Source organism: Cottoperca gobio, chromosome 18 (assembly GCF_900634415.1).
Source record: "Cottoperca gobio chromosome 18, fCotGob3.1, whole genome shotgun sequence".
In the NCBI taxonomy this organism is placed as follows: Eukaryota; Metazoa; Chordata; class Actinopteri; order Perciformes; family Bovichtidae; genus Cottoperca; species Cottoperca gobio.
This window is the reverse complement of record NC_041372.1, coordinates 7,418,604-7,445,966: the sequence shown is the minus strand read 5'-3', so window position 1 is coordinate 7,445,966 and position 27,363 is coordinate 7,418,604. Positions and strand designations below refer to the sequence as shown.

The 27,363-nt window shown below is 39.7% G+C and overlaps 1 protein-coding gene across 2 annotated transcripts in view; it reads left to right on the top strand.

The window, feature by feature from the left end:
• The window catches only part of ehbp1l1a (EH domain binding protein 1-like 1a), a 40,250-nt gene that overhangs the window by 1,002 nt on the left and 11,885 nt on the right, over nt 1-27,363 (top strand). The window contains exons 2-18 of one of the 2 annotated variants that reach the window (XM_029455209.1): nt 7,203-7,260; nt 8,020-8,115; nt 8,209-8,262; nt 8,365-8,543; nt 8,707-8,846; nt 10,249-10,317; nt 10,692-10,925; nt 12,391-12,561; nt 13,226-13,426; nt 13,550-13,684; nt 14,730-14,945; nt 15,164-15,223; nt 15,308-15,413; nt 17,934-18,374; nt 18,557-22,489; nt 22,581-22,646; nt 23,757-23,970. In XM_029455209.1, the coding sequence (XP_029311069.1) occupies nt 7,203-7,260; nt 8,020-8,115; nt 8,209-8,262; nt 8,365-8,543; nt 8,707-8,846; nt 10,249-10,317; nt 10,692-10,925; nt 12,391-12,561; nt 13,226-13,426; nt 13,550-13,684; nt 14,730-14,945; nt 15,164-15,223; nt 15,308-15,413; nt 17,934-18,374; nt 18,557-22,489; nt 22,581-22,646; nt 23,757-23,970 (6,373 nt within the window). The remainder of the gene's footprint in view (nt 1-7,202; nt 7,261-8,019; nt 8,116-8,208; nt 8,263-8,364; nt 8,544-8,706; nt 8,847-10,248; nt 10,318-10,691; nt 10,926-12,390; nt 12,562-13,225; nt 13,427-13,549; nt 13,685-14,729; nt 14,946-15,163; nt 15,224-15,307; nt 15,414-17,933; nt 18,375-18,556; nt 22,490-22,580; nt 22,647-23,756; nt 23,971-27,363) is intronic. The other variant, XM_029455210.1, reaches the window with a different exon arrangement.

The window sequence follows — 27,363 nt, the reverse complement described above, 5'->3', positions numbered from 1 at the left end:
AAACCCGCCCTTTAATGCCAACCCACCAATTACATGTCACCATTTCCAGATTAACTTGTTAGGGGGGCCCCTGGGGTTCATATTCCTCCCCCAGTATGGAGTACTATCTCTACCCAGTATTTTTTAGTGGTTCAACGATAAAGAAAAACCTAAATGGCAATGAATCAAATCAGGTACAAATGACTGTAACACTGGACCTATTAGCTTTTTGGGGTCCCTGGGGATGTGGTGCCCCTTGCTAGTTGCTCACTTTGCTCCATTGGTGGTCCAGACGTAAAACACTAAAGACTCAGGCTCCACTGATGAGTTAGAGAAATACTGTATAAGTCTTGAATATAATCGACAAAAACTGTCAAATGACAAATATCTTGAAAATTAGTTAATATTTAAAGTAATTTATCAAGCAAAAATGCAACACATTCTTTGCTTTCATTGTGAGAATGTTTTCCTCTTTTTTAATATCATTATAAAACCAATATTTTAGGGGTTTAGACTGTTGACTAAACCAAATATTTGTCGGTGTCACCCATGGTCGGATTTACTCTGTTGAGGGGGCCCGGGGCAAAATGTATTGTTGGGCCCCTGTTAAACTCTCCACTACAAATGTATTTTACGCATATGCACCATCTGAGCAGAAATTGTGAAATTGTTTGTGACATTTTATTTGTATTCTTAAATTGTGTGAGCAAGTGTGCATTGTGTTACTAGAAGAAGACATTCAGTGGCAACTTTCAGTACTAGACTAAAGTTTTGAGGTTTAATATCTAGCCCTGGGCTAAATAATGTTTCTTCCATTTAAAATATATTTCAGTCATTTGGGGAACAGTGAATATGTGTCACTTTGTCATTTTCATCAAGCTCACAGTCAGATTAAACAACAGTACCCTGAAAACTTTAGGGTTTGTATTTGTTAGGGTGTAGACCAGAGTCATAAAGAACAATCGTACGTTGTTAGTCTTCTGGCTGTTGGTCTGACTTCTTCAGTCTTGGCACTGTAAGAGTTCCTTTTAATTCCATTATCATTACTCACGGTGCAGTCAGCATGTGTTTCCAATCCTCCAGCCCCAGCTTGTATATTGGCCTACCTTCCTGTCACTCTGTTCTGTTCTATCCAAGAAGCATCATACACACCGACCAGTATCAACATGTTTCTGTCCCTGCTAGATCCTGTCATTGAGGTTGTTTAGCCACACGAGTGAGGATTGATACACTTTGCTACATTCTGTGCTACAGTTACGCTCCCCCTTAGGCATAATACAGGAACAGTACAGCGAACAATGCACAATACTACACATACATGTATAGGGAAGCAAAAGCAGACTGTACATGTAAGATACAGCATATAGAGCAATGTAATTTGTTTATGATTTTGAAATTGTGGATATTTGAAGTAAGAGTGCCAGAGGTGGCAAGTTTTCGGTGGTTTCTTAAAGTGGTTTCAAGGGTAAATGTTAGCAATGACCAAAATGAAAATACTCATGTTAAGTCAAAATGATGATTTACGAAGTAAATCCAAATGATCACATTTATGTCAAAATTTGTCATCATTTTGATCATTAGAGATAAGATTATTAGATCAGGCAACATTTTGTTAAAATTCTGATACTATGCGTTAACTTTATCTTTAAATATTTGACTGACTAATTTCTATCTAGTAAGACCATTTAGACTCAGTATCTGACAATAATGACTTAGTTTCCTATTAGTTTTACTTAGAAAGTAAAGTTTACTAATTATTATAGTATTATTATCTAGTATTATTCTAGATACTGAGTAAAAGTGTTGTCTTTTTTAAGTAAGAATCAGGATTATAACTTAGTCGAATAGGACATCTCTTCATTTTAACTAAGAAAAGAAAATCTAAATTTTGACTTTCTTCTGGAGCCTGACAAATAAATTGTCCAGGCTGACATATCGGCCGATGAGGTCATTGCAGATATATCAGCATATACTGTATGTTAGCAGATAACATTTGATAACGTTTGTTTTTCAATACTTTAAAGCAGGGGTGTCCAAACTACGGCGCGGGCCAACTGCGGTCCGTGGTCCATTTTTAATTGGCCCACAGCAAATTCTAAAAGTCTAATGGAATATGGCCCAGATAGAAACTTGCGCTTGAATGTTTTGTACGTCTTTGTTCTAACACAGAAACACAGTTTTGACTTGTCAGCTAACTTAAAACATCAAGTGTCAGATAAAGCTTGTGCTTTAGATTTTTAATGGATTGCATGTGATGAGAGCACAGATGCGACAGACACCGCACAGCTGTTCATTGATTTTGCGAGGAGTTGACGATAACTTTTGTGTTACGAAAGAGCTGTTTTTGAAAGAAAAGGAGCGACCTCTTCATGAGCTGAGTGATCCTCCATGGTTGGCAGACCTGTTTAGTTGATCTTACTGGTCATCTAAACACGGAACAAGAGCCTACTGCGCACATAAAAGCATTCCGTTTCTTTGAGACACAACTACGCAACGTCAATGTTGCGCACTTCCCCACATATGTGAGCAAACATTTTCTGTTAACTCTGAACAAAAGCAGATTGAGAACCAAAATGAGCGACAGCATCTCTGTGATGTCCTTCGTATCTCAACCACCAAACTTACTCCTGACCTGCAGCATCCTTCAGTCCAAAGCATCACTGCTCCCACTGAGTGCAACGCTGTTCCCATTATAGAAGAGTTAAAACATATATTACACAGTATTCATGTTAATAAGCTCAATTTTTCAATACATTCAGTCAATTAAAGTTGATAACATTTTCTAACTAATGTTAGTTGATGTGTTAACAAGCCCAATAACTTATTTGTTATAACTTATTGTTTCCCCCCCTGATTTCTTTTAGGCAATATACTTAAAAAGTATGAGTGGCCCAGCCCTTCGTATATTTTTCTGTATGTGGCCCTCAGTGAAGAAAGTTTGGACACCCCTGCTTTAAAGTGTTCTGCCAAAAATGTATTTAAGTGGACTTTATAAAAAATGTGTATTTATGTTATGTACTGAATAAAGAAAAAAATAATATTGGCCAATAACATCAGTATCGGCCTCCAAAGTCCTATATCGGTTTGGCTATTGATTACTTACGTTTCATAATTTTGACATAAGTCCACATTTTGATTTGACTTTTTCTAATTATTACTTAGTATCTCAAAATTTCACAAGAGTCATAAGTTTTTATTTTTTGTCTCATAACTATGACCCAACCTGAGTATAGTATCCTTACTTTTTATCAGATTTTCTATCTCGTCTTGGCAGAAATGGTCTTCCGTAATTGTGCAACGACATTAATAGAAATGACACCAGAGGTCACACGTTGTCCCAGGGCTTAATGACGAATCCCGACCTTGAAGACCATCTGGCTGCATGTGACTAATAAATGTTTAGATTTAAATGTTTATACTCTCAGGTTTACACTGGTTTCAAACACAGAGTGCCTCTTTCATTTCTTTGACATGAACCGGAGCAGCTCGGGTTGAGGCTCCGTCTGTACATGTTCACACTTTATACAACGTCACGTGATGCTCTGCAAGCGCAGAACACACAGCAGCGAGCTCCAACCTTAACCCAGATATCATGTGTCATTTCATTACGGTGTGTGTAAATGGTTAGGTGGATAGCTTATACTCGCTACACTGATAACAATAATAAAGGGTGCGTTCAGACTGACCTTGACGGATTAGTTCAGCTTTTGAAATACTCTCATTTGCTTTCTCAATATTGGAGATCAATATCAAAAATGGAAAATTCGTAGTTTTGGGGGAAGTTACTTCACACCTACACCTACTCTTTCTTAACAACAGTGTATCCATCCGTCTCTGGCTATGTCTCCACTTGCCACACTCCCAACAGGCATAATGGTACCAAATACTCACTGTGACGTCATGTCTCCAGGAAGCTGCACACAGTCACTGCACCAGGCTTGTGGTTAATCATGAAATAGTTCCAGCATGTTACCAATTAGAAAAACCAACCAAGATACGACATGTTTATCAAGTGTTAGAGATGTTGGTGTTTTGTAACACAGGCTTGCTGCTTCCAGTCTTTATGGTAAGTTAGTCTAACCAGCTCCGTACTTAACTCCCAGACATGAGACTCATATCGATCTTCTCACTTTCGGAAGGTTGGAGAATAAGCAGAAATCCAAAAATGTTGAACTGTTCCTTTAAGGCTTAAAGACACCACGTCCTTGCACAGCAGTAACGAGACAGGATTGTGAAAAATGTTCACAGTGACATTGGGCCTCATTACATTTCTTCTTTAAACCCACTTACACAGATTACAAGAAGATTCTGACATTCAACATTGTTTTTTTTTTTTGGAATTTTTGGGATTTGTTTTTAGTTAAGAACAGAATCTATCTATCTATCTTAGGCACATTTGAGTGCTGACATGTGGTGACAAAATAATTGGTTATTGCGTTTTCCCTACAGTTGTATAATATAGGATTTAAATTACCATAAGATTTATATAATATATATATATTTAGAATTATTTTCGTTATTTACAAAGCATTATGGTCTTTAAAATAAATAAACACTACTCTAACCCTTCAACACCTACAAGTAATAGCCTCCCATGCATTTGTGTTACTTTATATCCACTATTGATGCTACTAAATATGAAGCTTGCTTGTTGTTCACTTCCTGCAGAAATACCTCCACTTCACAACTGTTTTTAATGCTTGTAGTCCGATGCTCCGCCCTCTTTAGACTTTCGTTTAGGCTATCTTGACTTAATTCTCTCAATTCCTTTTCAATTTCTGCGTGTGCACACAGCCCTGCAGGAGATTGGGGTTCATCATTATAAGAACACAGGGACGAACAAACCTGCGGTTTAAGAACATGTCATGAATCTGACTTTTTCTGGGGACCTTTCTCAAGAGCGAACTTAGGAAGATATTGGTTAATTCATTTTATATGAGAGCATTGGTCTCTGAAGTGAATGAAGAGGCAGCCGGTCTGAAAACGACTTAAATCACCTCAGCACGTGCAATAAAGCACAGTCCTAAAAACAAGGCCGATCATGCCAAAATAATCAAAAACACCTGCGAGAGTGTGTCGGGGCTTAGAAAATAAAACTAATGGGTGACCTTTTGTGCCACATCACAGGCAGTACGGCTGTGTTTTCCACAGTCTATGACAAGAATGTATAAAATGTGGATCAGCTAGATGGGCTGTCTCCCTGAACTGATAAACAAAAGCCACCTAGTGTGTTTAGACACTCCGGGAAAACTTGTATGATCAACAACTTCCCCTCACACCATGCAGCATTCCCTCATATGGTGAAGCACAAAAACAAACGTGAGTTATTGGCAGCGACCGGTCGAGTGTGTTATGTAAATGACATGTATTCTGTTTTGAGAACATGTACTCTGCAAACCACTAATTTACAGACTACCGGGGGGGTAACCCCCACTATTGTACATGTGTAGGTCGGCCTGTCCCAACAGCACAGGAACATCTCTGTGATAAATAGAGCAGCAGGTGTAGGATTGCTATTAAGCCTCTGTGAAGTTCAGCGAGGCAGACGTTGTCTATTTCTGTTCTCACTCTCACTCCTCTCTCTTTCACAACCTTTCTCACCAATACACATTTTAGTTATGCGAGTCATGCAACATGAGAAGGAGGCAGACTGCCCCCTAGATTTCGAGCAGTCGGACTCTTTAAAGGCCAATACTGATGATATGGATTGAATACTGTTTTTTGGCTTGCCAGTATTTGATCGTGGTAGACCTTTTTATGCTTGCCATTTATTTGTTTTATTTGGTACACATTTTGCTCTTATTTTTGGAATTTCTATCAGTTGGGATAAAATTGTAATCACTTGGCTACATGATCATCAAACATTAAAAGTGAGACAATCCGACACATTGGAAACAAACCAACAGTTTATCCAGATTACACAAACCACTTTATTTGGAGGTTAAACTGAAAGTAAGCACACCTAAAATATTGCTGATAATCTCATTGTCTTTAGCAATGCTGTCATGTCATCTAAATACCTCACAAAAGTTAGTAAAATATTAACATTACCAATAGGAAAGTGAACTAAAACTGCAAAATAAGACCCGAGCTGTAAATGGATTATAACTCGAGTGAAGTTGAAGTCCAATGCTCTGGATTTTTTTTACTAATGTTCAAAGGTCAAGAATGAACTTTTCCTGTGACCTATTATAAAGGTCTCCACATTTATTTTAAAGGCGTCCTACCAACCAATTGCAACATAATATTTTTTGTGGTAATGTTTCAAATACAAATGATGACCTCATCATAAACATTGCCTACCTGCAGATCACACACACACACACACACTCATACGCTGCTTACACATCAGAAACATGACATCACATCCTTCTTCAGGTTAAAACGTGGAGAAATTCCGTAGATCGAAAACGAAACGTGGCATCAAGCCATGCTTTATCCACGTCTTGGTTCTTGCTCTAAAGTCTCACTCATGTAAAGGTCAGATTTCAGCTCTTGAAGTAACATGAGAGGTTTCCCTCTATTCATGCTTGCCGTGTCTACAGTAGCTTCCTTTCTTTCTTTCTTTCTTTCTCCTTTTCTCTCCCACACATTCAATCAGAGCTATTTATCCCCATGAGACTTACTCTCCATCCGTCACAAGATGCTCATTTTCTCCTGGCTGAGCATTTTGGCCTCAATGTTTTGAAAGCGCACAGATGGGGCCTGTGTGTGTGTGCTTTGTGCCCTTATATCCTGGGACTGCTTCCTCAGACTATTTATTAGATTACATGAAATTAGATGATGGGTTAGAGTGAAATATCTCAAATGTCTTAGTGTGAGATTTATACACTTTTTAGTACCATCAAAAATTGCCGCAATGCAAGGAAAAAAGTTGTCACTGCAAAAATAATTATGAGTAAACTATTGATTGTTTATTATGTAGAGATGAGTGAATGAGGGAGTGAGTTCTGACTGATTTTGATAGTCTTTTTCTTTTACTATAGAACTTTATTTACACAAACAAAAGGTCAACAGTCAAACTGAAACATCTTTAAGAAAACTTGTGTGTGTGTGTGTGTGTGTGTGTGTGTGTGTGTGTGTGTGTGTGTGTGTGTGTGTGTGTGTGTGTGTGTGTGTGTGTGTGTGTGTGTGTGTGTGTGGATAGTTTGAGACAGAGTGTCTGCATGTTGCATCCACGCTGGTATAAAGTAGGTGTTATTTATGCTCTTCTGTGATTGCAGGCAACCAGACAAACTCCGAGTTGTGTGGATCAGGAGAAACAGACGACACAGCACAAAGGTAATAAAGCAGAGAAGAAAGAGATGAGATTTAATAAGAAGCATTCATATTAACCAAATGGTGTTGGTTAAAATTTCAACCACTTTGAATGTTATCAGCCCATTAAATGGCCGTTATCATTTGTTATCACTACCATTGTAATGCTTCATACGGGCCAAACTGCACCCCCCCGCACGTTGAAGTGTTCGCAGCTTTAAAAACGTTGTTAGCGTTGAATCGAAACAAAACAACTTGTTTAAGGTTAGTTTATGTGTAGGAAGAGATCATGGTTTGGGTTCAAATAAGTACGTTTGTTACGTAACTTAAGTTAAAATAAGATAATGTGTTGTTTTGGTTTCACAGTGGTCTCCTAAGTGAAAGTCCCGTGTTTGTTTGACCTCATCCATGCGCAGACTTTGTCGCTCTTCGTATTACTACGTCACCTGACTTCCTCCTTTGCTACCGTCATAATTCTTACGGCCACTAGAGGCCTAACAATTTGTAACCTCGCTGCGGTGATCTAGCTCACCAATAGATGATAATGGCCTACTGAGCCAACTAGGAGGCAGCGTAAGGCAATGTTACCTCAAATCTATGCTCCCAATAACAACTGATAATGGCCATTTAATCTGCTGATAGAAATTCTATGAACTATGATTTGGCTTTTGATGCTTCCAAGAGAATGCACTTTCTTTTAGTCTTGTATTTAAAGTGTGCACAGGTCCAAAGTACGTTTTGTATTTTCTTGTGACATTGAATCCCTTGTTTCTTCTCCGTCAGCTCCACAGCTGGCAGCCAGGGATAAAAAACCCCTACAGAGGCCTGGTGCTTTGGCATGTTCCAGAGACTTTAGACATCAGTGTCACACTCTTCAAGGTATGAGGTTAAGTCTCGACGTAGTAGCAGTTAATACATTTTTTGGATTACAGATGGGAAATACATCATTTATATTTATTCGTCTGTCAACAGGAACCTACTGCAGAGGAGTTTGAAGACAAGGACTGGACTTTTGTCATTGAAAATGTGAGTGCAGGATCTGGTGTATCCTTAGCGGTGATTGGAAAACAATATGTGGAAGGAATTTTCCTGTGTTCAACTTCCATGTCCGTTGGTTTTATTTATCAGGAGACAAAAGGCCGTAGGAAGGTGTTGGCATCAGCAGATGTCAATATGAAGAAGTTTGCCAGTTCAACGCCGGCCCAGTACGATGTCACGCTGAAGTTTAAACCGCTGTCTGTCAAAGTGGTGGAAGCTACGCTGAAACTCAACTTGTCTTGTGTCTTTCTGAAAGAGGGCAAAGCAACGTAAGTCATCAACATGGTCATCAAATCAATACCATTTACTGAAAGCAGTAAATCCTCAAAGCTGTCTAGTTGTATCCCCGAATCAAATCAATATTTTCTAAGACCAATACTGATATTTGTCGGATATCCTTAAACACCTAACTTTCTTTTCTACCCTCCACAGAGATGAGGACATGCAGAGTTTGGCCAGTCTGATGAGTATAAAACAGAGTGACATCGGAAACCTGGATGACTTCATTGACAGTGATGATGAAGGCGGCGAGGAGAAGAGGGCCAGCTTTGGACAAGCTTCTCATGTTTCTGGTAAGACTGGGGACACACCAAATTAAAATGCAATGACAGTCTGCGAAGAAATGACCTGATCCGAATACTGAAGGTCCTGATTCAAAACTATAAAGTTCATAAGCAAAAATTATTCATATGAGCAGAATGAAAGAATGCAACTCTTGAAATTGAAGTGACGCGATCAAATAGAGAGAACAACTGTGTTGAAACTCTTTGGCTGAGTGTACAAACCTGACAACAGCTAAGTTTATTTTTGTTCTGTCATTAAGTTATTCTTAGTGGTAAATTAGCCACAGCTGATATAATCTGCCGCTGACGACGTTTGTCGTTATAACCGGGGAAAGCGACAGCTAAAAAAAAGAGAAGCTGCTACATGAAAGTGTTTTTATATTGCTCTTTGTGAATGTCCAAACTTCCAGCTTTTAAAAAGTCCTTTTCTACTTTCTTTTGCATTTATTTAGTTTTGTAAGAAGTAGGTATGTCAGTGATAATAACACCCAAAGCATATTTAGATCTGTTACATGGTATCCTGCCTTTTCAAATGGCCAGATTTGAGTTATTATCGCCTGGGGGAGATAATGTGTTTAGTCCCGTGTGTGTCCGCAGCAAATCCCACACACTGCTGGACCTAAGAGCCTCATATGTTTTGTGCTCATTTATGACTGAAGGACCTTTTTTTACTTCTTTATACCATCGTTGACTGCTGCCTACTCTCTCGCTGCAAGGGATCAACAACTGCCTCAGTAGCAAAAGGAATTTCCTGTAGTCAGCTAGGCTAAAAACAAAACAAGCTAACAAGCCTTCATTTCTTGCAGGCCAAATTTTGGCATTTGTCAAAAACTGACATACATAGAAAAACGGTATCATTTTTGAACCAGAGCATCTGCAGATTAATTCTATTACACGATACAAGATGAATAAATCTTAGGGAGCAGGGAGGAGCAATTGGGAGGAGCAATTGAATGAGCATCAACTCGTCTTTGTTTGGTAAGGGAGAGGAAGATCAATCTACTGAGTGCACTTTTTAAGTTAAAATATGTAGTATTAAATGTAAACATTATAATGTAATCTAATTTCAACATCTCATAGCCACAAGCCTCCCGACACCAGCTCTACCCCGGCACATGCTTCCAAAGAAATGTGTTCTAAATAAAGTGTTAGTGCGCTACACTTAGCACGGGAATGTTGCACTTCAATCTGCAACTAACACGGTCTAATTCATTTCTGGAAGACTCCACATGTCCGCGCCCTATTATAAACCTGTATTAGCTGCGAGGAGTCAGATAAAAAGGACGTCCCTTCTCACCTTTTGTATTTCTCTTTGAACTGTTTTCTCTCTCTGCTGCTTCCTCTTTTGTTTCCTATTTAAAACTCACTTCCCTTTTCATGCAATCTGCTGTTCCTTCTTCTCTATAAACAGCCTCTGCCTCTTCTCTCATGAGAGTACATGATCTGGCTTGGAGGCCTGCAATGGAGTCAGGCCGCACAGGTAAACTGATGGTTCCCTGTTTTTACTCTTCCACCTTCCTGCCCCCTTGCACATTATCCCATCTTTACCATTCATGGTGTGCATTTGAAATCATATTATTCCTATTCGCCAAAGTGGCCTACAACAAACACATATCAGAGTACTATCAATGTCCCTTTAAGAAAAATCCACTTTACTATCTCATTCCTCTTCCCCTTTTCACTTCCTCACCTCTTTGTGTGTTTCCTCAAATATGCTGCAAAACCTCATTCTCCACTTTCTTCATTCTGTACTTTATTGCTCCTATTTTCCCCTCCTACTTATTCTTCTTTTTCTTTTTTTAAATCTTAATCCATCTTTTGTCTTCGCCCTGTCCTTCCATTCCACTCATCCAGTAACCTCGGAGATGGATTGGAAAGCGACCTCTGGCATTCCCTCCACCATCTCGGCCCCATCCTGTCCTCCTCTGCCTAAACCCCCAGACCCCTCTGTTCCACCCTCTCTATGCACCCGGCCACCAAGCGCTGCCCAGCAGGCTCGGCCCTCCCCCTATGCCTACTCACTGCCAGCCTTTACACGTGCTCACCCTCCCGCTCTTCCCAAAATCTTCCAGCCCACTTCCGGATCAGGTATCGGTCAACAGATATCCCCCTTGGTCTCGTTAGGGTCAGATTTTTGGACTTTTGGAATTAAAGAATTTAATTCCTTCCACTCTGTACGGTTGCCAGGAATATTAAATGCACTTTATAATGATTCCAAGCATCCTGTTACACCAGGTCCATCATTTAAAAATACCATGGACATGAATGGAATGACTGTTGTACATTTGAGGGATGTTTTGTTAATATGATGTTTTACGTTTTATGTTTTGTGTTTAGTTTTTCCTCGGGGGAGACTCGACAGTTTTCGGACGGAAATGAAAGTTTATTCAATTCTATTGATTTGACAACTAAGAAAATTGACTGAACGATAAGAGCGATAAACTAATTTATCTTAATACTATGTTGATACAGTGAATACTCAAATAGGGGTTCACTGTTAACCTCAACTGCAGAGAGAACCAGATCTTTATTTGCAACAGGCTTATATTAGAAACAAGCTTTTATGACAAATCTTTCTATTTATTCTATCACATTTGACAGAAATACTGTTATAGTTTTTTTTCCAGTTGCTTCTATTTGCTTCTTTTTACTCTCTCTCTGTTAGGATGCTGTCAATAAGTCAACACACTTTCTACGCATAAAAAGCCTTCCAGCAGCTCAATAGGGATAATAGTGTTGCATTTCATTGAAATTGTTGAGTTTGATTTGATTTTATGATCGAAAAAACAGCAAAGGAGAAACAATTTTAAATGATTAGTGAATGAAAACTGTACTTAAACACAATAGTAATATGAATGTATTTGTTTGACACTTTCTTTTAGTCCAAAAATTCAAGTCTATTTATTGAAAAAAGCTATTTTATATTAGCTAGATTCATTCACTATCTTTTTGTTGATGTTGCATTATGTTGCTTTCTTCATGTATTATTAAGGCGACAATTAATTAAGACAAACTTAATTAATTTTGTTTCACATACATACATTCAACACAAAGTAAAAACCCCGCTTAGATGTCAAGCAAACTAGTTTCAACATTAAAATCTTAAGATTCAAACAAATTAATTTCTGCATTTGTAACAGGCTGGTCTGCAGTTGAGCCTGTGCTACTGTAGTTTGCTTTTTTTCCCCACAAAGAAATCAGTGTAACTATGAAATATATACACCTGGGTTCTTGGAATTGTAATACATTATACAATTTTTATTTGTTAGGCACTTCCTGCTTCGATAAGTTGGGATGCTTTTATTTTGAATCTCTCAGCCTTACACTGGCTTATCATTTTCTCCATCAGTATCCATTTGACATTTCCATTGACAGTGACCGTATCTTTTGGATTGTCTCTGATATGTGATACTGTATGTAGTCAGAGTACCAGGCCCCCTTCTCGTTTCAATCACCATTTTTTCTCTCTTTTGGTTTGTCCTCCCCCTCTCCACTGTCCCTCTAACTTTTCTGCCACTTCCTGTCTTTGCTCTGCTATCTTTTTTTATTTTAGTGCCCATTTCAGCTCAGCGAAGGCCCCATAGCTTCCACAGTGACTCCTCTCCAGCTGAGGGCCTGGAGGCTTTCGTTACCTTCACCCCTTCTAAAGCCACCTCCACCTCTACCCTCTCACCCCCTGATCCATCTCTACACACTCCCACTTTCTCTGATACCTCACAAACAGGTATTACATACGATCAAATCAAAAGTGTGATTTCTAAATTGACAAGACTATCCAAAAACACAGTGCGTGCGGTGCTGTTTATAGGTCTTGGTTTGCTTTAATAGCCAATGATGCATTCACATTTAATCGAAAGGATAGACATGAGCTCCTACTTCAACAAAATACCATGAATACAGCTTAAATCTGCATATGAGCTCCGATAGGTATTGATGGAAACATGACACAATGCAACGTAGCGCGTCCGAGTGAATATTTAATAACTAAAATCAACAGGGATTTGGACATTTATTGTGATTTATTAAATTACAAAGCATACAATAATGCTCTCCTCAAAGCCACCAGACTCCATTGACAAAAACAGTAATATTACCCCGCTGATCATCGCACACACTTTATTCAAACTCGACAGAAACTAAAAAAAACAAAAACATTGTTATAATTATATAATTAATGTCGATCCAGCTGCGCTTGCAACACTTTTCTTTATCGCTGTTGAAATCGGCCGTCGCAAACTATTCTACTTGTTTGCAGCTTGTTAAAATTGTGGCTCTTTAAAACTCCACTCTTTTAAACACCCACGTTAATGCAGCATTAGTCTTAGTATGCTTTCCTTCTACTAGTTTTCATCTTTACCCTCCTTTTTCTTTCCGTCTTCCTTTCTCAGCCAGTGCCTGGAGAGCACAGAGTGTCCCTTCCTTTTCTTCTGTGTCCTCCTCCTCTTCATCTTCAGCTCCTCTCAGTTCCTGCCCTCCCATACCTCCCATGCCTCCTGCTTCCAGACAGTCCAAAGCTCGCCTCACCTCTGTGGGGGAGCCAGGCTCTGTCCTCACCAGGCCCACCAGCCTGCCATCTGCCCCCGAGACAGGTATAGGAAACAGATCCCGTCAGAGGCTAGGTCCCACCTTCCAATTCATACACCTGTTACTGCCTTGTGTTTCTCCCTCCATCCTTCCATGTGTTTTTCCCCCTTCTCCTTATTTTTTTCCAGCTTCCTGGCAGAGTGAATGGAGGCCTCCTAAATCTCAGGCCCCTCTAGCACAGCCTGCCATTTCGCCTAAATTTCTGCATCTCTCTGACCCTGGACAGCCTGCAGTGGTGCAGAAAAAGCAGATAGAGACGCCATGTAATGCTCTATCTTTTAACCTAACTCAAGCCTGACATCCTCCCCTGTTATTAAGCCTCAGCCTCCCTGATGTAATCATTCATTTCCTCTGTTCTTATCTTAACCCAGCGCCTCCTCTCCAGTGCTAACATTTGATTTACAAATATGTAGCTTTTCATTCATCCTTACTGACTCAGCGTTTTAGATGATCGTATTCCACTGCTCACATGCTGTATACGTTTGACTCCATCCCACATACACTGTCTGGCTGCCCCAATTACTCACTGGAGCACCAAATGTGGATTAATCCGCCCACTGAAAATAGTCCCACACAATTTCTTTCTGTTTGAGTAATGTTTGCTAAAAAACACAATTACTAAGTTTTGAAGGAGAAAAATGAAACTACTGCACATACGTGAGCTGTTTTTTAAAGATTTATATCACAAGTTGGAATCAAATATCCAGCAAATCACTTTTACTTAGATTATGAGAGCAAACGAAAGTCCCAACAACATCTTGTCTTTCTTTGTCAGATATTATGAAACTGGCTACAGAATTCTCTTATTCTATTAAATGAGGAGATTGATGAAAATGTGGTGCATTCACTGTAGCTTTTTGTACATTACCTTGTTTGGTAATGGTCTTGTCATGTCTAAATGAGGCCGCATTTAAACATTAACATTACAGATTTCTATCTTCGAGTGACACAAGTTCAAGGAGCTTAAGAAAACTAATGCTACCCTTATCTTTCATTGTAATTTGTCACAATTGATCTACTTCTTTTGACGCGTAAGAAATGATAATTAAGTTACAATTTATTGCAGTTGTTCTAAACAAAACTTGTGTGTTCAAACTTCCATCCTTGTTACCCTGCTTCCTCCTTAAGACCCTTATCTGTCCCCATCCCATGCCTTTTCTTACATGTTTTTTTCTTTCTTTTGCCTCGTAAATTTTGGAAAGCATACTCTACAGTAGTTATGTGTCGTTTATATTTTACCTTCCATCCCCTCTACTCTTCTCCTCCTTCCCATCATCCCTCTGCCCCATTCTGTTTCCTCTCTGTCAGCTTCATTCTCTCCGCACACTGGTCAGTCTTTGGAGCAGAAACACCAGGGAGGGTCTGGATTTGTTCCTTCTTGGAGACCCCAGGTCACCCCTGCAGTAGAGACGCCCTTCCCTTCTCCTTTAAGTCCTTCTGCTCTTGTGCTCTTTGGGCCTCTTCCTCCTTCTCAGCCTCATGTATCACAAACTGCCATAACCTCCCACAGTGACCAAGATGCAGGTACATGACAAGGATGCTTGATTCGAATCAGCATCACCACCAATATACAAGCACATGTCTCCCCCTGCTGGTTTTATTTCAATAAAGCAGGAAAAACTTAATTCCACACAGGTTAAAAAATATACACTGAACATGCTGTGCTGGTGTGGTAGCATGTAGATATCAACTTTCACTTTATTATGAGTAATCTTTTCTGTTGAATTTTTTTCCTGTTTTAGAATTCAAAAGGCAGTTGAGCACGTTAAACGAAGAGGACAACCAGTGTACAACACCTACAAGTGAGCAGGACCGCACAATGAATAGAATAAGTCACACTTAACAATGACTACATAGATAACTTTATATAACTTTGTGTTGTTCAGCGCCCGATCCCAGAGCACCGGCCGGCTTGAGGCCAGAGTCGTCCAGGGCTTCAGAGTGGAAAAGAGATGCACAATTTGGAGTCGAGGTTGTTAAGGCTTCAGCAGGGTGAGTAAATATAGAATGTTTTCTTTAATCGAGTTTGGTGTTTTTCTTCTTTTTTTAAATTTGATATATGGTGTGGTTGGCATGGCTGTAAAGGAATAATTCACCCTCAGATACTCTGATACTGGCATCAATGTGTGAAGGGAGATATATAAAATAAGTTCTAAGTATATAAAGAGTTAAGCATTATTTTAGGAGTAGCAGTTTGTGCGTAACGACTGAGGACAGAATGTGAGGGAATTGGAAGTAGGAGGGCCTTGATTTGGCATTGTTTTGTCAAAGTATACAGCGTAATATTCCAGGTCAAAGGTCACACACACACACACACACACACACACACACACACACACTGCTGCTGAGTCTTTTGAGCACTCTCAAGGCCGATAATAAGGACCTCTGTTTAGTTTGAAAAATTTCTTAGATGAACACGGGATGTGAAAACATTTGACTGGTTGCTGCTGGTACGTTTCCTTTTAACAGTGCGCAACATTTATACATTTCCATGTGGGAAGTTTAAATGAACGACACTTGTGTCTGTCTTGTCTGTAACAGTTTGACAACTGAACGGGATTGATTGTATCGATTAGTTAGAACACGGGAAAAATAAATTGTCTGGAAATGTAAAGCACATTTACAATATTAGAGCATTTAGGGGTAGATTTTTCTTTGGTAATATGATTTCCATCAAGCATTAATAGCACTGCATGCATGTTACTGCTAACTACTTTTACTATGCAACAAATTCTTTAACATACTTACATTTGGCAACTGAAGGATATGGGTTTATATTTTTTATTCAAAGCCAGAGGAGATATGCAATGACTGGTTATAAAGTTTGTTGAGAGATACAGTCTGTTCTGTCTAGACCCTACACTGACAAACGTTTTTAACCGTATGAAAAGGGTGCCTTCCATGGTTCTATGTAGGAGCAAAAGCCCTGCAGTAAGTGGTCTTCGTCTTTTTGCAGACTGCAGTGTTACAGGAATTACAGACTCAGCTCCAAGCCCTTGAAGCTCTCTGTCTGCCAAACAATGCCTCTGCATCTGAGAGTGAGTGAGGCCGGGCTTAGATGAGGTTAGAGATGATTTGTAATTGAAATTTTGTCCGGGGCCTTGGTCAATACTGAAGTTCAGCACATAATACATTGTACAGGGAAGGATTTGTACCTGGGATTCTCCTGGCAGACCTGATTTTTTCTTGAGGTTTGATATACCCAATAAGAGGCAAGAGTACAATATAGTAAATACAGTAAATTATGTGAATTAAAGCTAAGCAATACCAAAAAACTAATGACTTCCTGTACTGTAAGTGTTGCTAGTAACCCCACTCTGTAGCATTGTGCAGTTTCCAGTTAATTGCTTTGGTTTGCCGGTTTGTACAAATTAATATATAAGCATGCACAGCTACCCTTTATTCACAAGCTCATATGTTAGTTATATGTTATACGCCTGTGCTAAATAGTGGAGCCAAAGTAAATCAGTGGCTGTTGAAAAGCCAGATATTATTTTCAAAAATAAATAGACTGGAAATGAGTTGCATTTGACATTTAGGACTCCAAAGGAATGCCCATCTTGCTATGTTTTTGCTAGAAGTGTTTAATTGGCTTATTTTTAGAGATCTACTTTATTCAGCCCAGCATTAAAAAAAAAAAGCACTTAATGCAGCTTTAACAAAGACCCTGTCTACACAAGGGTCACAGCAACCTTAAGGTAGCTAATGTAGTGTAGCCTGTTTTGGCGTGCATTTGCCATTAATTGGTTAGGCTTGGAGTTGCAGCTTTGGCTTTAGATACTTCATCCCACAAACAAACAAACAAACTCCTTATTTGTTTGGCTTTAAAGCAGTTCTGGGAATCTTTTTAATAACTCTGTCTCAAACTCCTTTACGTTACATAGAGAATTATGTTGCACTCAAAGGCAGAAAGTTAGAGGTCAGAATAGTCAAAAATGTCAACAAAGTTTCTAATTAAAATGTACTTGTAATGCAGGTTTGCATGTCTTACTACAGATAGAAAAATCCAATTTAGATATCAAAAATATCCTTTTGTTTTCACTTTATATCTTGTGAAGCAAGACCCTGGCTCCCTCTGTTAATCAGCTTCTATCTTGTGGCTATGTTTCAACAATACAAAATGTGTGTTATCGCGCTGCTTGTGCACCAATTACCAAGCATATGGGATTTTTAAAAGGATGGAGGAAGAACAAAAGCAACTCAGTCAAAGTCATGTTGATGTAGCAAGTGATCTGGCTTTGCTGTTTCAATGTATTATTTTAAAAGGCTGCTGCTTCTTGGCAAGACCTGGCCATTCCTTCCGTGATTTATGTTTGGTTCGTCAGTGGTTTGAACCCTGTTGTACATTTTTGCCATATATCATTTTTGAAGTTCCGTGTCACATTGCCCGTTTGCTTTTGTGCTTCAGTGGAATTCTGCGAATATGGCGTGGATATGGACTGCATTACTGCGGTGGAGACATTCCTTACGGCATAACATCATAACTCTGATCTTCATTTGTTTGTCCCTCAGACCTGAGAGCATGGCCTCACTTGTGCCACTTAGCCCCAGAAATCCTGTAGCCCCAGGGCTAACATATTTTGAGATGCCAAAAACACGGATGGATCAAACAGAATCAAGGCCAACAATGATATTCCCTAACATCCAGTCAACACAACCTCCCATCATGTTTGCACCTGTGCAAAACCCTGATTTTCAAGATTACACATCTGCTTCAGTCAAGGAGATTCTGGTTAACCCAAGAAGTCCCTTGTCCAAGATGTCCATTCAGTTAGGGAATCCAATAGCCCAACCAGAGCCTGTTCAACATATCCCCCTTTCTCCTACCAACCCCCAACCTACTTCCAGATTACTCCAGGGACCTTTATTGCACTTACCTCAAATTACTACAACCTCTGACACAAAACCGATAGGAGTGGCCCATAAAAAAGAAGCTGTAACTATGGATTCGGGGTAAGTTAAATCCCCATTCAATAGTCTTTAAAATGAATCTAAGTTCGATGTTAACTCTTGCAATAAAAAAAGTAAAGCATGATGATTAAAGATGAGTAAATTTCGGCATTTTTAACAGCTTTCTAAATCACTCCCGCCTTTTGGTTCTGACATCAATCTTTACATCTACTTTACTCCTTCAGAAATGAGAGCATGGCTGCAACAGTGTCATCTTGTCTCAGAGATGCCAGTTCTGCTTTTCCTCCAATGGTGATGAACACAACACCTGAAGCTCAGACTAGAGAATGGTCAATTGTGAAAACCTCACAGTGGGAGAAGCCACAAAGAGACACTCCAAAAATAAGCCCTGCTGTTCCAATACCCATTATGGATAAGAAAACCATATGCAACATGACTGTTTCAGACCAAGCCACTTCAAGGTTGGATTTTGGGTTTCTCTCAGCACAGCAGGCCACAACGTACAATTTATCAAAACAAAGAGAAGAATTTGAAGTGGATTTGGCATCATCTTCCACAAAAGGCTTTGATGTACATGGATTGGATCCAGAACACTGTATGGAAAAAGGGAGAACTGAAAATGTGCCATGGTCTATGGATAAGAGACCGTCGTTTGAACTAGATAGGAGCGTTACAAGAGAACTTGTGTTACCAAGCTCTGCAGTCAGTATAGAAGAAACATGTGTGTACATATCTAAGGTGAAACTTGGTCCATGTACAACAGGGAGTTCTATTTCTCATTCATTGTCCACTTTACAGCCTGAAATTCAGATTGAAGGAACAGTGGGGGTGTTGAGTATGATTAAATTACAATCAAGCTGCCCACAATATTCCAAGATTCCTGGAATGCCGTCTTTACAACAGTCACAAGTTATAGCTTGGCCTGATGATAGGAGGTTATTGCTTCAGAAGTTACCCAGCAACAAATTTCCTTTACTCCTGTATTCAGATTATGCAGGGATTGCAAAAATGGTGGATTTAACACCATCCTGCTCCAGGTCTGCCAGTATTCCTGGATTCCCATCTGCTTCGAAACGTGAGCCAAATATGACTTGTCTTTTACCTATATGTCCCAGAATTTGCAGCATTCCAGGGTTAGCTTCTGCTGGATCAGTGACTGGATATGAAAAGACTGTTTGGGACAGATGCTGTCTGTGGAAGAAACCATTGCAGATTAAAGAAGCATTTGTTTTGCAAATGTCTTGTGTTCAGGAACAAGCTGTAAGTGATAATAATATGATTAAAGCCATGGTGGCCATGTTACCAACATGTTCTAGTAAGGCCAGTGTTCCAGGGTTTCCATCTGCACCTTCGCAAAAGGTTTCAAATACTTCAAGTATGGCAAGTCTTCTCCCTACATGCCCAAAACAGACAACGATTGCAGGTATGCCAGGTAAACAAAGAGTTATGGCATATAATGATGCCTGGCATATTTTGAGGGAATTCATTTTAGATAGACCATTGAGAAGTAATCCTGTTCTGGTTCTGGAGAAGTCACATGAGACTAAAGAACATATAAAACATATGGTAGATATGTTACCATCTTGTCCCCGGAAGGAAACTATCCCTGGTTTCCCCTCTGTACCAAGAAAAGAACCAAGTGGGCCTGGTGCTCCATTTGCACCAAGCCAAGATCCGAGCATGGCAGTTTTTTTGCCTACTTGCCCAAGAAAAACCAGAGTTATTGGTTTACCCTCTAAGGCGGCAGTTAGTGCTCAAGGTGAGAGTTTGGATATACCCAGGCACATTTTGATGGAGAAGCCCTTGAGCAAAGGAGTAGTCTTTATTCAAGATAATTCCCTAAGTGCTGCTCAGGATCTAGACAAGAGAGAAATGTTCAGTTCAGTGGCAATGTTGCCCTCATGCCCTGTGAGAACTTGCCTTGTAGGTATGCCCACAGCACCCCAGAAGCTGTTACCACGTAGTTTCAGTCTTGCACCTATATGCCCTAAACAGACCCAAACTCCTGGTATGCCATCTCGAGATCAAAACAAGTCAAAGAACAAAGATTGGCATACCTTGAGGCTATTTATTAACAAGGGTTCAGAGAAGAAAACACAAGCTTACATTGTTCAGTGGACAATGAAAGACACAGACATCCCTACAGATATGGTAGATATGTTGATAAGTTGCCCACAAAAAGCCAAAGTTTTTGGCTTACCCTCTGCTCCACGACAAGAACCCAGTATGGTTAATGTAATGCCTTCATGTCCCATACACAGTAGAATCCCTGGTTGGCCTTCAAAGACTAGACATTTTTGTTTGTCCGGCTGCAATGAATGGTTTGCTTCTAAAGGTTTACAGTGGGAGAGTCCATTTATCAAAAAGGAAGTGCAGATTCTTAATGCAGTTTTGTGTTTTGATAAGAACACTGCTGTAAGTATGAGTGCAATATTACCCTCTTGTCCTGAGAATGCTCGTGTCCTTGGGTTTCCCTCTGCTCTGACACCGACATTAGCAGATGGTCCAACTATGGTGAATTTATTGCCTAGTTGTACAAAGGAATCTAGAGTTCCTGGAATGCCACTTAGAGACACCGCCAAACAATTACAGTGGCTAATGAAAAGTAAGTCACTGCTACTCCCTAGGGAGAAGTCTGCAGTTCTGTTACATTTACAAAATGTTAATGTGTTCTATTCTGATTGTGATATGGACATAAATATGGTATCGATAATGCCCTCCTGCCCACGGACAGCCTGTTTACCAGGCTTTCCTTCAGTACCATGTCAAGTTTTGGCAGATATACCAAGTATGATCAATCTGCTGCCTACTTGTCCAAGATCTTCCAGAGTATGTGGAATACCCTCTAGATCCCACAGTGAGTCTGATGAGACAAAATGTATTATAGACAAAAGGCTAGAATGGGAAAGGCCCTTAAGAAAAGCAGGGAGACTGTCAGTAATACATGACCATAAAATGTATTTTAGAGAAAAGGCAGTGTTTAGAATTATGGTGTCAATGTTGCCACCCTGTCCAAAACACTCATATATTCCTGGGATTCCCTCTAAGGCATTAGAGAGACCAGTGGAACTTGTGACAAACGATGCTCTCAGCATGTTAAAATCCTTAGCCACTTTCCCAAAACACAGTAAAATTCCAGGTCTACCTGCAAAGAATATTGCAAAAGATTCTGATGGCTGGTATGTGGACAAGGATGTAGTTTGGGAAAACCCATTCAAGAGTGGGTATGGAGTTGTCCACCAATATTTTACAGTTAATGAAAAGTCATATTACAATTACAAAGAAATAATGCTGAGTATGCTTCCATCATGTCCACGACAAGCCCTGAACCCTGGATTTCCATCCGCTCCACGACCCAAAGCAATTGATGCCATTGTTGAAAAACGTCCAGACATGGTACAGTTGCTGTCATGTTGCCCCCGACATTCAAGTATCATTGGTTTCCCCTCAAGAGTGTCTATTAATTCTGATTCAAAAGTAGGGGGCTGGCCAGTGGTGATGATTAAGACGCAAGGCGGGTGTCCATTTTACACCAAGGATAGTTCTCACAAAGATATAATAATGGCAAGTCTTTCTCTTAAACCTTCTCGTCCAAAGATTTCTCTCAGTTCTGGCTTCACAGCAGTTCCACTGCCTGACGTAGGCCGGCTTCCAAAGATGGTAAATATTGTACCATCTTGCCCAAAAAAAGCTTCTGTTCTTGGGGTGCCGTCAACACATGTGCACCATTCAGAACAGGGTTGGCCAGGAACACAAAAGAAAATCGGAAAGGAAAGTGAAAACCCTACGAGTCATCAGCTGTCATTGGAAGAACAGTCCTTATCTAAGGTTTCTGTCAGAGAGAGATCCATACAGTTTATATTCCCTAGCCAAGATGTACCAGAGGATGAACAACAAAGAATGAAAATTGAGTCATCAACCTGTCCCGTCGAGGCCATTGTCACAGATTTACCAGCATCAACTTCAGAAATTCAAGTGGACCAGCCATCCTCCAGAGTTAATGGGATTGAAATATTATGGAATGATGCCAGTCCAACCAGATTAGATCTTGACACAAAGAAAGTGACACATGTGTGCTCAGTTTTGGAGAGACATAAGGATGAACAGGGATTTTGGATACCAATTGAGGCTGAAGAAATAGCTGTTTTAGAAAAAGGGTGAGTGAGTTGGAGATTTGGATTTGGAGTTCTCTCCATGATGTCAGCGAGGTCAGTTTTTGAAACATCTGCTTTTTGATTCTGTTTTCAGAAACTTGCATTGCAGAATGTGGCACTCCATTCCTGACATGCCACTATTCTTGAGTGTTAGGAAGAGGTGGGTTGTCTTGTTTTGCACAGTGATGCAATGATGTGATGCATTACTACAATACTGCATTTGCACCATCTGACTGCAAAATTTGCATTTGTTTTATGTCATACTTTGTGTAGCTTTGAGTTATTCTGTGGTTTATACAGTTGTTTCCTCTTGTCATTTTTCATAGTTGTTCATAGTTGTATTGTTGAATTGTAGAAATAGTACTAGTGAGCAAAATGGTTTGCCATAGAGACAAAAATTAGAACTAAACAGCAGTAGAAACAGATGCAAGTCAGTTTGGAAATCCATCCATAAATAAACAAGAACAAAAATAAAATATAAAAACAATAGAGACATCATGAGGCTAAATCAGATGACAGCATAAACATAAATTATTAAACACATATTTAATATTTAAGTTTTAAATGTTAAAGATGAAGATTTTTTACATACCTTGGGAGGTAATAACTTAAGTTATCACAGAGGTTTATAACAACATCCAGAATATCTGTGTGAGTGAAATTCTTAATTTAAAGAAATCCACAATTATTTTATTGGATAGATACAGTTCAATATTGACGTTCAGGAGCTGTGCTTTGTATATACTATATATGTGTTGTACAACTCTGAATATTAGAGGAATATACTGTGAAGAATACTACTGTTGAATAATTTAAAGTAATGTTTCACTCAGTAATAACGCTGGCTTTTGATTGCAGTGGCTGTTATAACTGTAGTTGTCGAATCAACCTAAACAAATGCTGTGGCATGGTGTTTTGTTTGCAGTGCATTTTTTTTTTTTAGCTCCAGTTGTTTTAATACAAGCTGTTTGCAGTGAAAAGTGAATTTGGGGAAATTGCATGCTTGAGAGTTAAATACCTAGCTTAAGAATGATGATGAGTAGTTATATATATATAGTTTTATTTCCAACATTGCTATCATATGTAAATAGTTATAACTTTCTCAATAATAGATTCAGGTTCATTGTACCAGGCTTGCATTGTATTGTGTTGACATCATGTAGAATTACAATGTAGTTTATGGGAAGGCTCTAATACATTATTATTTTTATTTAATTTTTACTTCAAACAACAAAATTTGACTATAACTTTGTATTTACCTTCTCTTTAGCAATGAAAACAGCATGGTTTCACTACAGCCATCATGCCCAATTGTTGCTGGTGCAACAGAACTCCAAACCCAAGTAAATAATGCTGAGCAGCAGTTACAAAAACATCATACAAGCAGGACCATACTATGGGAGGAGCTACCAAAGTCGACTACAATAAAATGTCCTACAGACAAGACCATATTATGGGAGGAGCTACCAAAGGTGACTACAGAGGTAACTAGAAATGCATCAGAGAAAGAAATGGAAATGATTAAAGGAACGGTCAGTCTCTCTTCCATGATGTTAGACATGGGTGATGAAATGAAAACAAATACAGAAGCTGGGATTGCAGATCTATTGCCAAAATGCCCAACAGTTAGCAGTACATTCAAACCCACTGCTACTGCTAAACAAACCGATGAAAGACCACTGGACAGCAAGTCTACTTGGGAGACACCGTCAAAGGATAATGAAATGATGGATAAAACGTCTTCCCACCCTCGCGCACAATGTGTAGCCTATTATGTGAAGCCTGAAAGTGAGTACAAACAGTCCACTTTCTCTGAAGTCTGTCCCAGTGTGACAAACATTGCTGGCATGCCATCCAAATTGCCTGTAAAGGAGAAACACTGGCTTATAGATCAAAAGCCAATCTGGGAGAAAGAATCAAAAATGAAGCTAATATCACTGCCATATGCATCAAATGATGATGAGAAGAACAAGAAAGAAATGGTCTTACTGTTACCCTCTTGTCCCAGAGAGGCCAGAAATCCAGGGTTCCCATCTGCACCACAATACAATTTATTTTTTTATGGACCAAATATGGTGGATATTTACCCTGGATGTCCAAGTGTATCCGGTATACCTGGTTTACCATCTATCAGTGAAACCAATAACAGATCATGGTTATCTCAACAGGAACCACTTTTGCAGAAGAAAATGAAAACTGAACTTGCTGTCATACCAGCGTCACTAAAAGAGAAGGATGAAACTGAACTAATGGGAGCTTTTGTACTACCTTGCCCAAAACCTTCTTGTATAGCAGGCATCCCCTCAATTCCACAACCTACTATAGCACATTGTGGATCAGATATGGTGAGCCTTTTAAGCTGTTGCCCCAAAATGTCTTGTATTGAAGGTGTTCCATCATTAAAAGAACCTTTAAGCAAAAGCTGGGCTACAGATCACAATCCTTTAGCGGTAACGCATCCAAAGATCAAAAAAGTCATGATTGAAGAGAGACCTAACAATGAAGACATGAGGGCCATGTCAGCGTTAGCCCCAACTTGTCCAAAAGAAGCTTGTATTCCTGGTTTTCCTTCTGCTCTGGAACCTACAGTAATCAATAATGGGTTTAGTAGTGTCAATCTCCTTCCATCTTGCCCAGCCACCTCACGTATGGCTGGTTTTCCTTCGATGCAAAAAGCTGACAGCAAAGACTGGAACACTATTCATCAAGTATTATGGGAGAAGCAAATGAAAAAGAAGTCTGTATTACTACTGGAGCACGATAAAATGAACAAAGACATGAAAGGAGTTGTGTCTCTCGCACAAAGTTGTCCAAGAGATTCACTTATCTCTGGCTTTCCTTCTGTCCCAAGACCAAGGAGTATTAATGTTATTGACATAACAAATATGGTCAGTCTTTCAAGCTCATGCACAAAAGTGTCACAAATACCTGGATTTCCATCATTTCATACTTCGGAAGGTTGGACAGTGAGCAGGAAACCACTATTTGAACCAAGATTAAAAGAAAAGCAGGTGTCATCGATTGACAGATGTGAAGGAGATAAGAAAGCAATGACAGCAATGGTTTCTCTTGTACCATCCTGTCCAAAAGAGGCACGGGCGCCAGGATTTCCTTCCAATCCAAATTACAGAGCTGTGTATAGTGCACCAAATATTATCAGCCTTTTTACATTGTGCTCACAAGTTTCCAAAATTCCTGGATTCCCATCAGTTGATGTGGATATGAGTGTAGGATGGGTAACAGAAAAGGGGTCATTGCTGAAGAGGCTACCAAAGAAGAGGGTCATATTTGACACATCAAATGACAACAAAAAGATAATGAGGAATATGGTTTCCTGTGTACCATCCTGTCCTAAAGTGTCAAGTATCTCTGGTTTCCCATCTATTCCAAATCCCAAAATGGTGTACTATGGACTAAATATAGTCAACCTCCTCCCTATATGCCCCCTAGTTTCTATCATACCTGGATTTCCATCACTTGAAGGGCACAAGGAAGAAGGATGGGGTGCTGAACTGGGTTCATTCATGCACAAACCACAAAAGAACATTCAGTTTAGGATTAACAGCTCACCAATTAACTTAGACAAACTAAACAACATGCATGCTTTGGTTCCTTCTTGCCCACGAGCACCAAAAATTCCAGGCTTCCCATCTGTCCCTCAATACAATATGTTGAGTCTTGTACCTATTTGCTCCAGAGTGTCCAATCTCCCTGGATTTGCATCCTTTGTTGGGGCCTCACAATTACAATGGCTTCTTGATCCACAAACGTTGTCTAATAAACCATCAAAAGACACTGTTTTTGTGATACACAGTCCAAATCAAGACGAAGAAACTGCAAAGTCGATGTTGGCCATTGCACCATCTTGCCCTGAAGCATCCAGAACCCCTGGGTTCCCCTCTGCACCTCAAACCAAATCCAAGATTGAACCCAACATGATAAGTTTCGCACCTTGCTGTTCTAGAGCTTCAAGTCTCAAAGGATTTGCATCCATGACTACAATCCCAAGCATAGGATGGCTAAATGAAACAAAACCAATTTTGATAAAGCTTCGAGAGAAGAGGGCACAAATGATTTTGCCACTTGCTGGACAGGACCAGCTCTATTGTTACAACATGAAAGATATGGTGACATCAGTGAACTCCTGCCCTAAAGAAGCCAGACTACATGGTTTTCCTTCGGCTCAAATTGTAAACAGACCACCAAACATGGTCAGCTTATACACATCTGCTCCATGTGTTTCATGTATCCCAGGTTTTCCATCAGCAAGGATGATTAGCTCTGAATATACAAATATAAAAACTAGGACAACACACAGTAAGTTGCTGTTTGAGAAGCGTCAGAATGAGAAGATTTTTGTCATTGCAAAGTTTCCTGACAAAGAAAAACATGAACCAGATGAAATGAAGTACATGGTAGCAATGTCTCCATCATGTCCACAATTGACTAGAATCCCTGGGCTCCCTAGCATTTCACAGCTGAATCCAACAGTGAAAGAAACAATGACTATTCCAGTTCCTTGTTGTACTGAGAAGCTTACATCAGAAGAATTGTCTCATGCACAGTCAACTCAGTCAAATCTCAAAGACCCAAGAACTCCAGGTGTTCCCTCTACATCTTTTAGCCTCCCCAGCACAGCACTTGCATATGGTGAGACATTCACAGTGTGCAGATTGAGGTCACATTCACCTTTCTTTGTCTTTGTTCTTTGTATTTGACTATGTTTGCTTTCATGACAGAGGAGAAATTCAAAGGCGGTGCAAAGCAAAACATAGACGTTTGTGTAGATAAAGGGTAAGTAGAAGAGCCCAGTGCGCTTGCAGTTTGCTGTGAAAGGGGTCAGTTTAGTGCTTGCCTAACTGTTTGGACCAATAAAC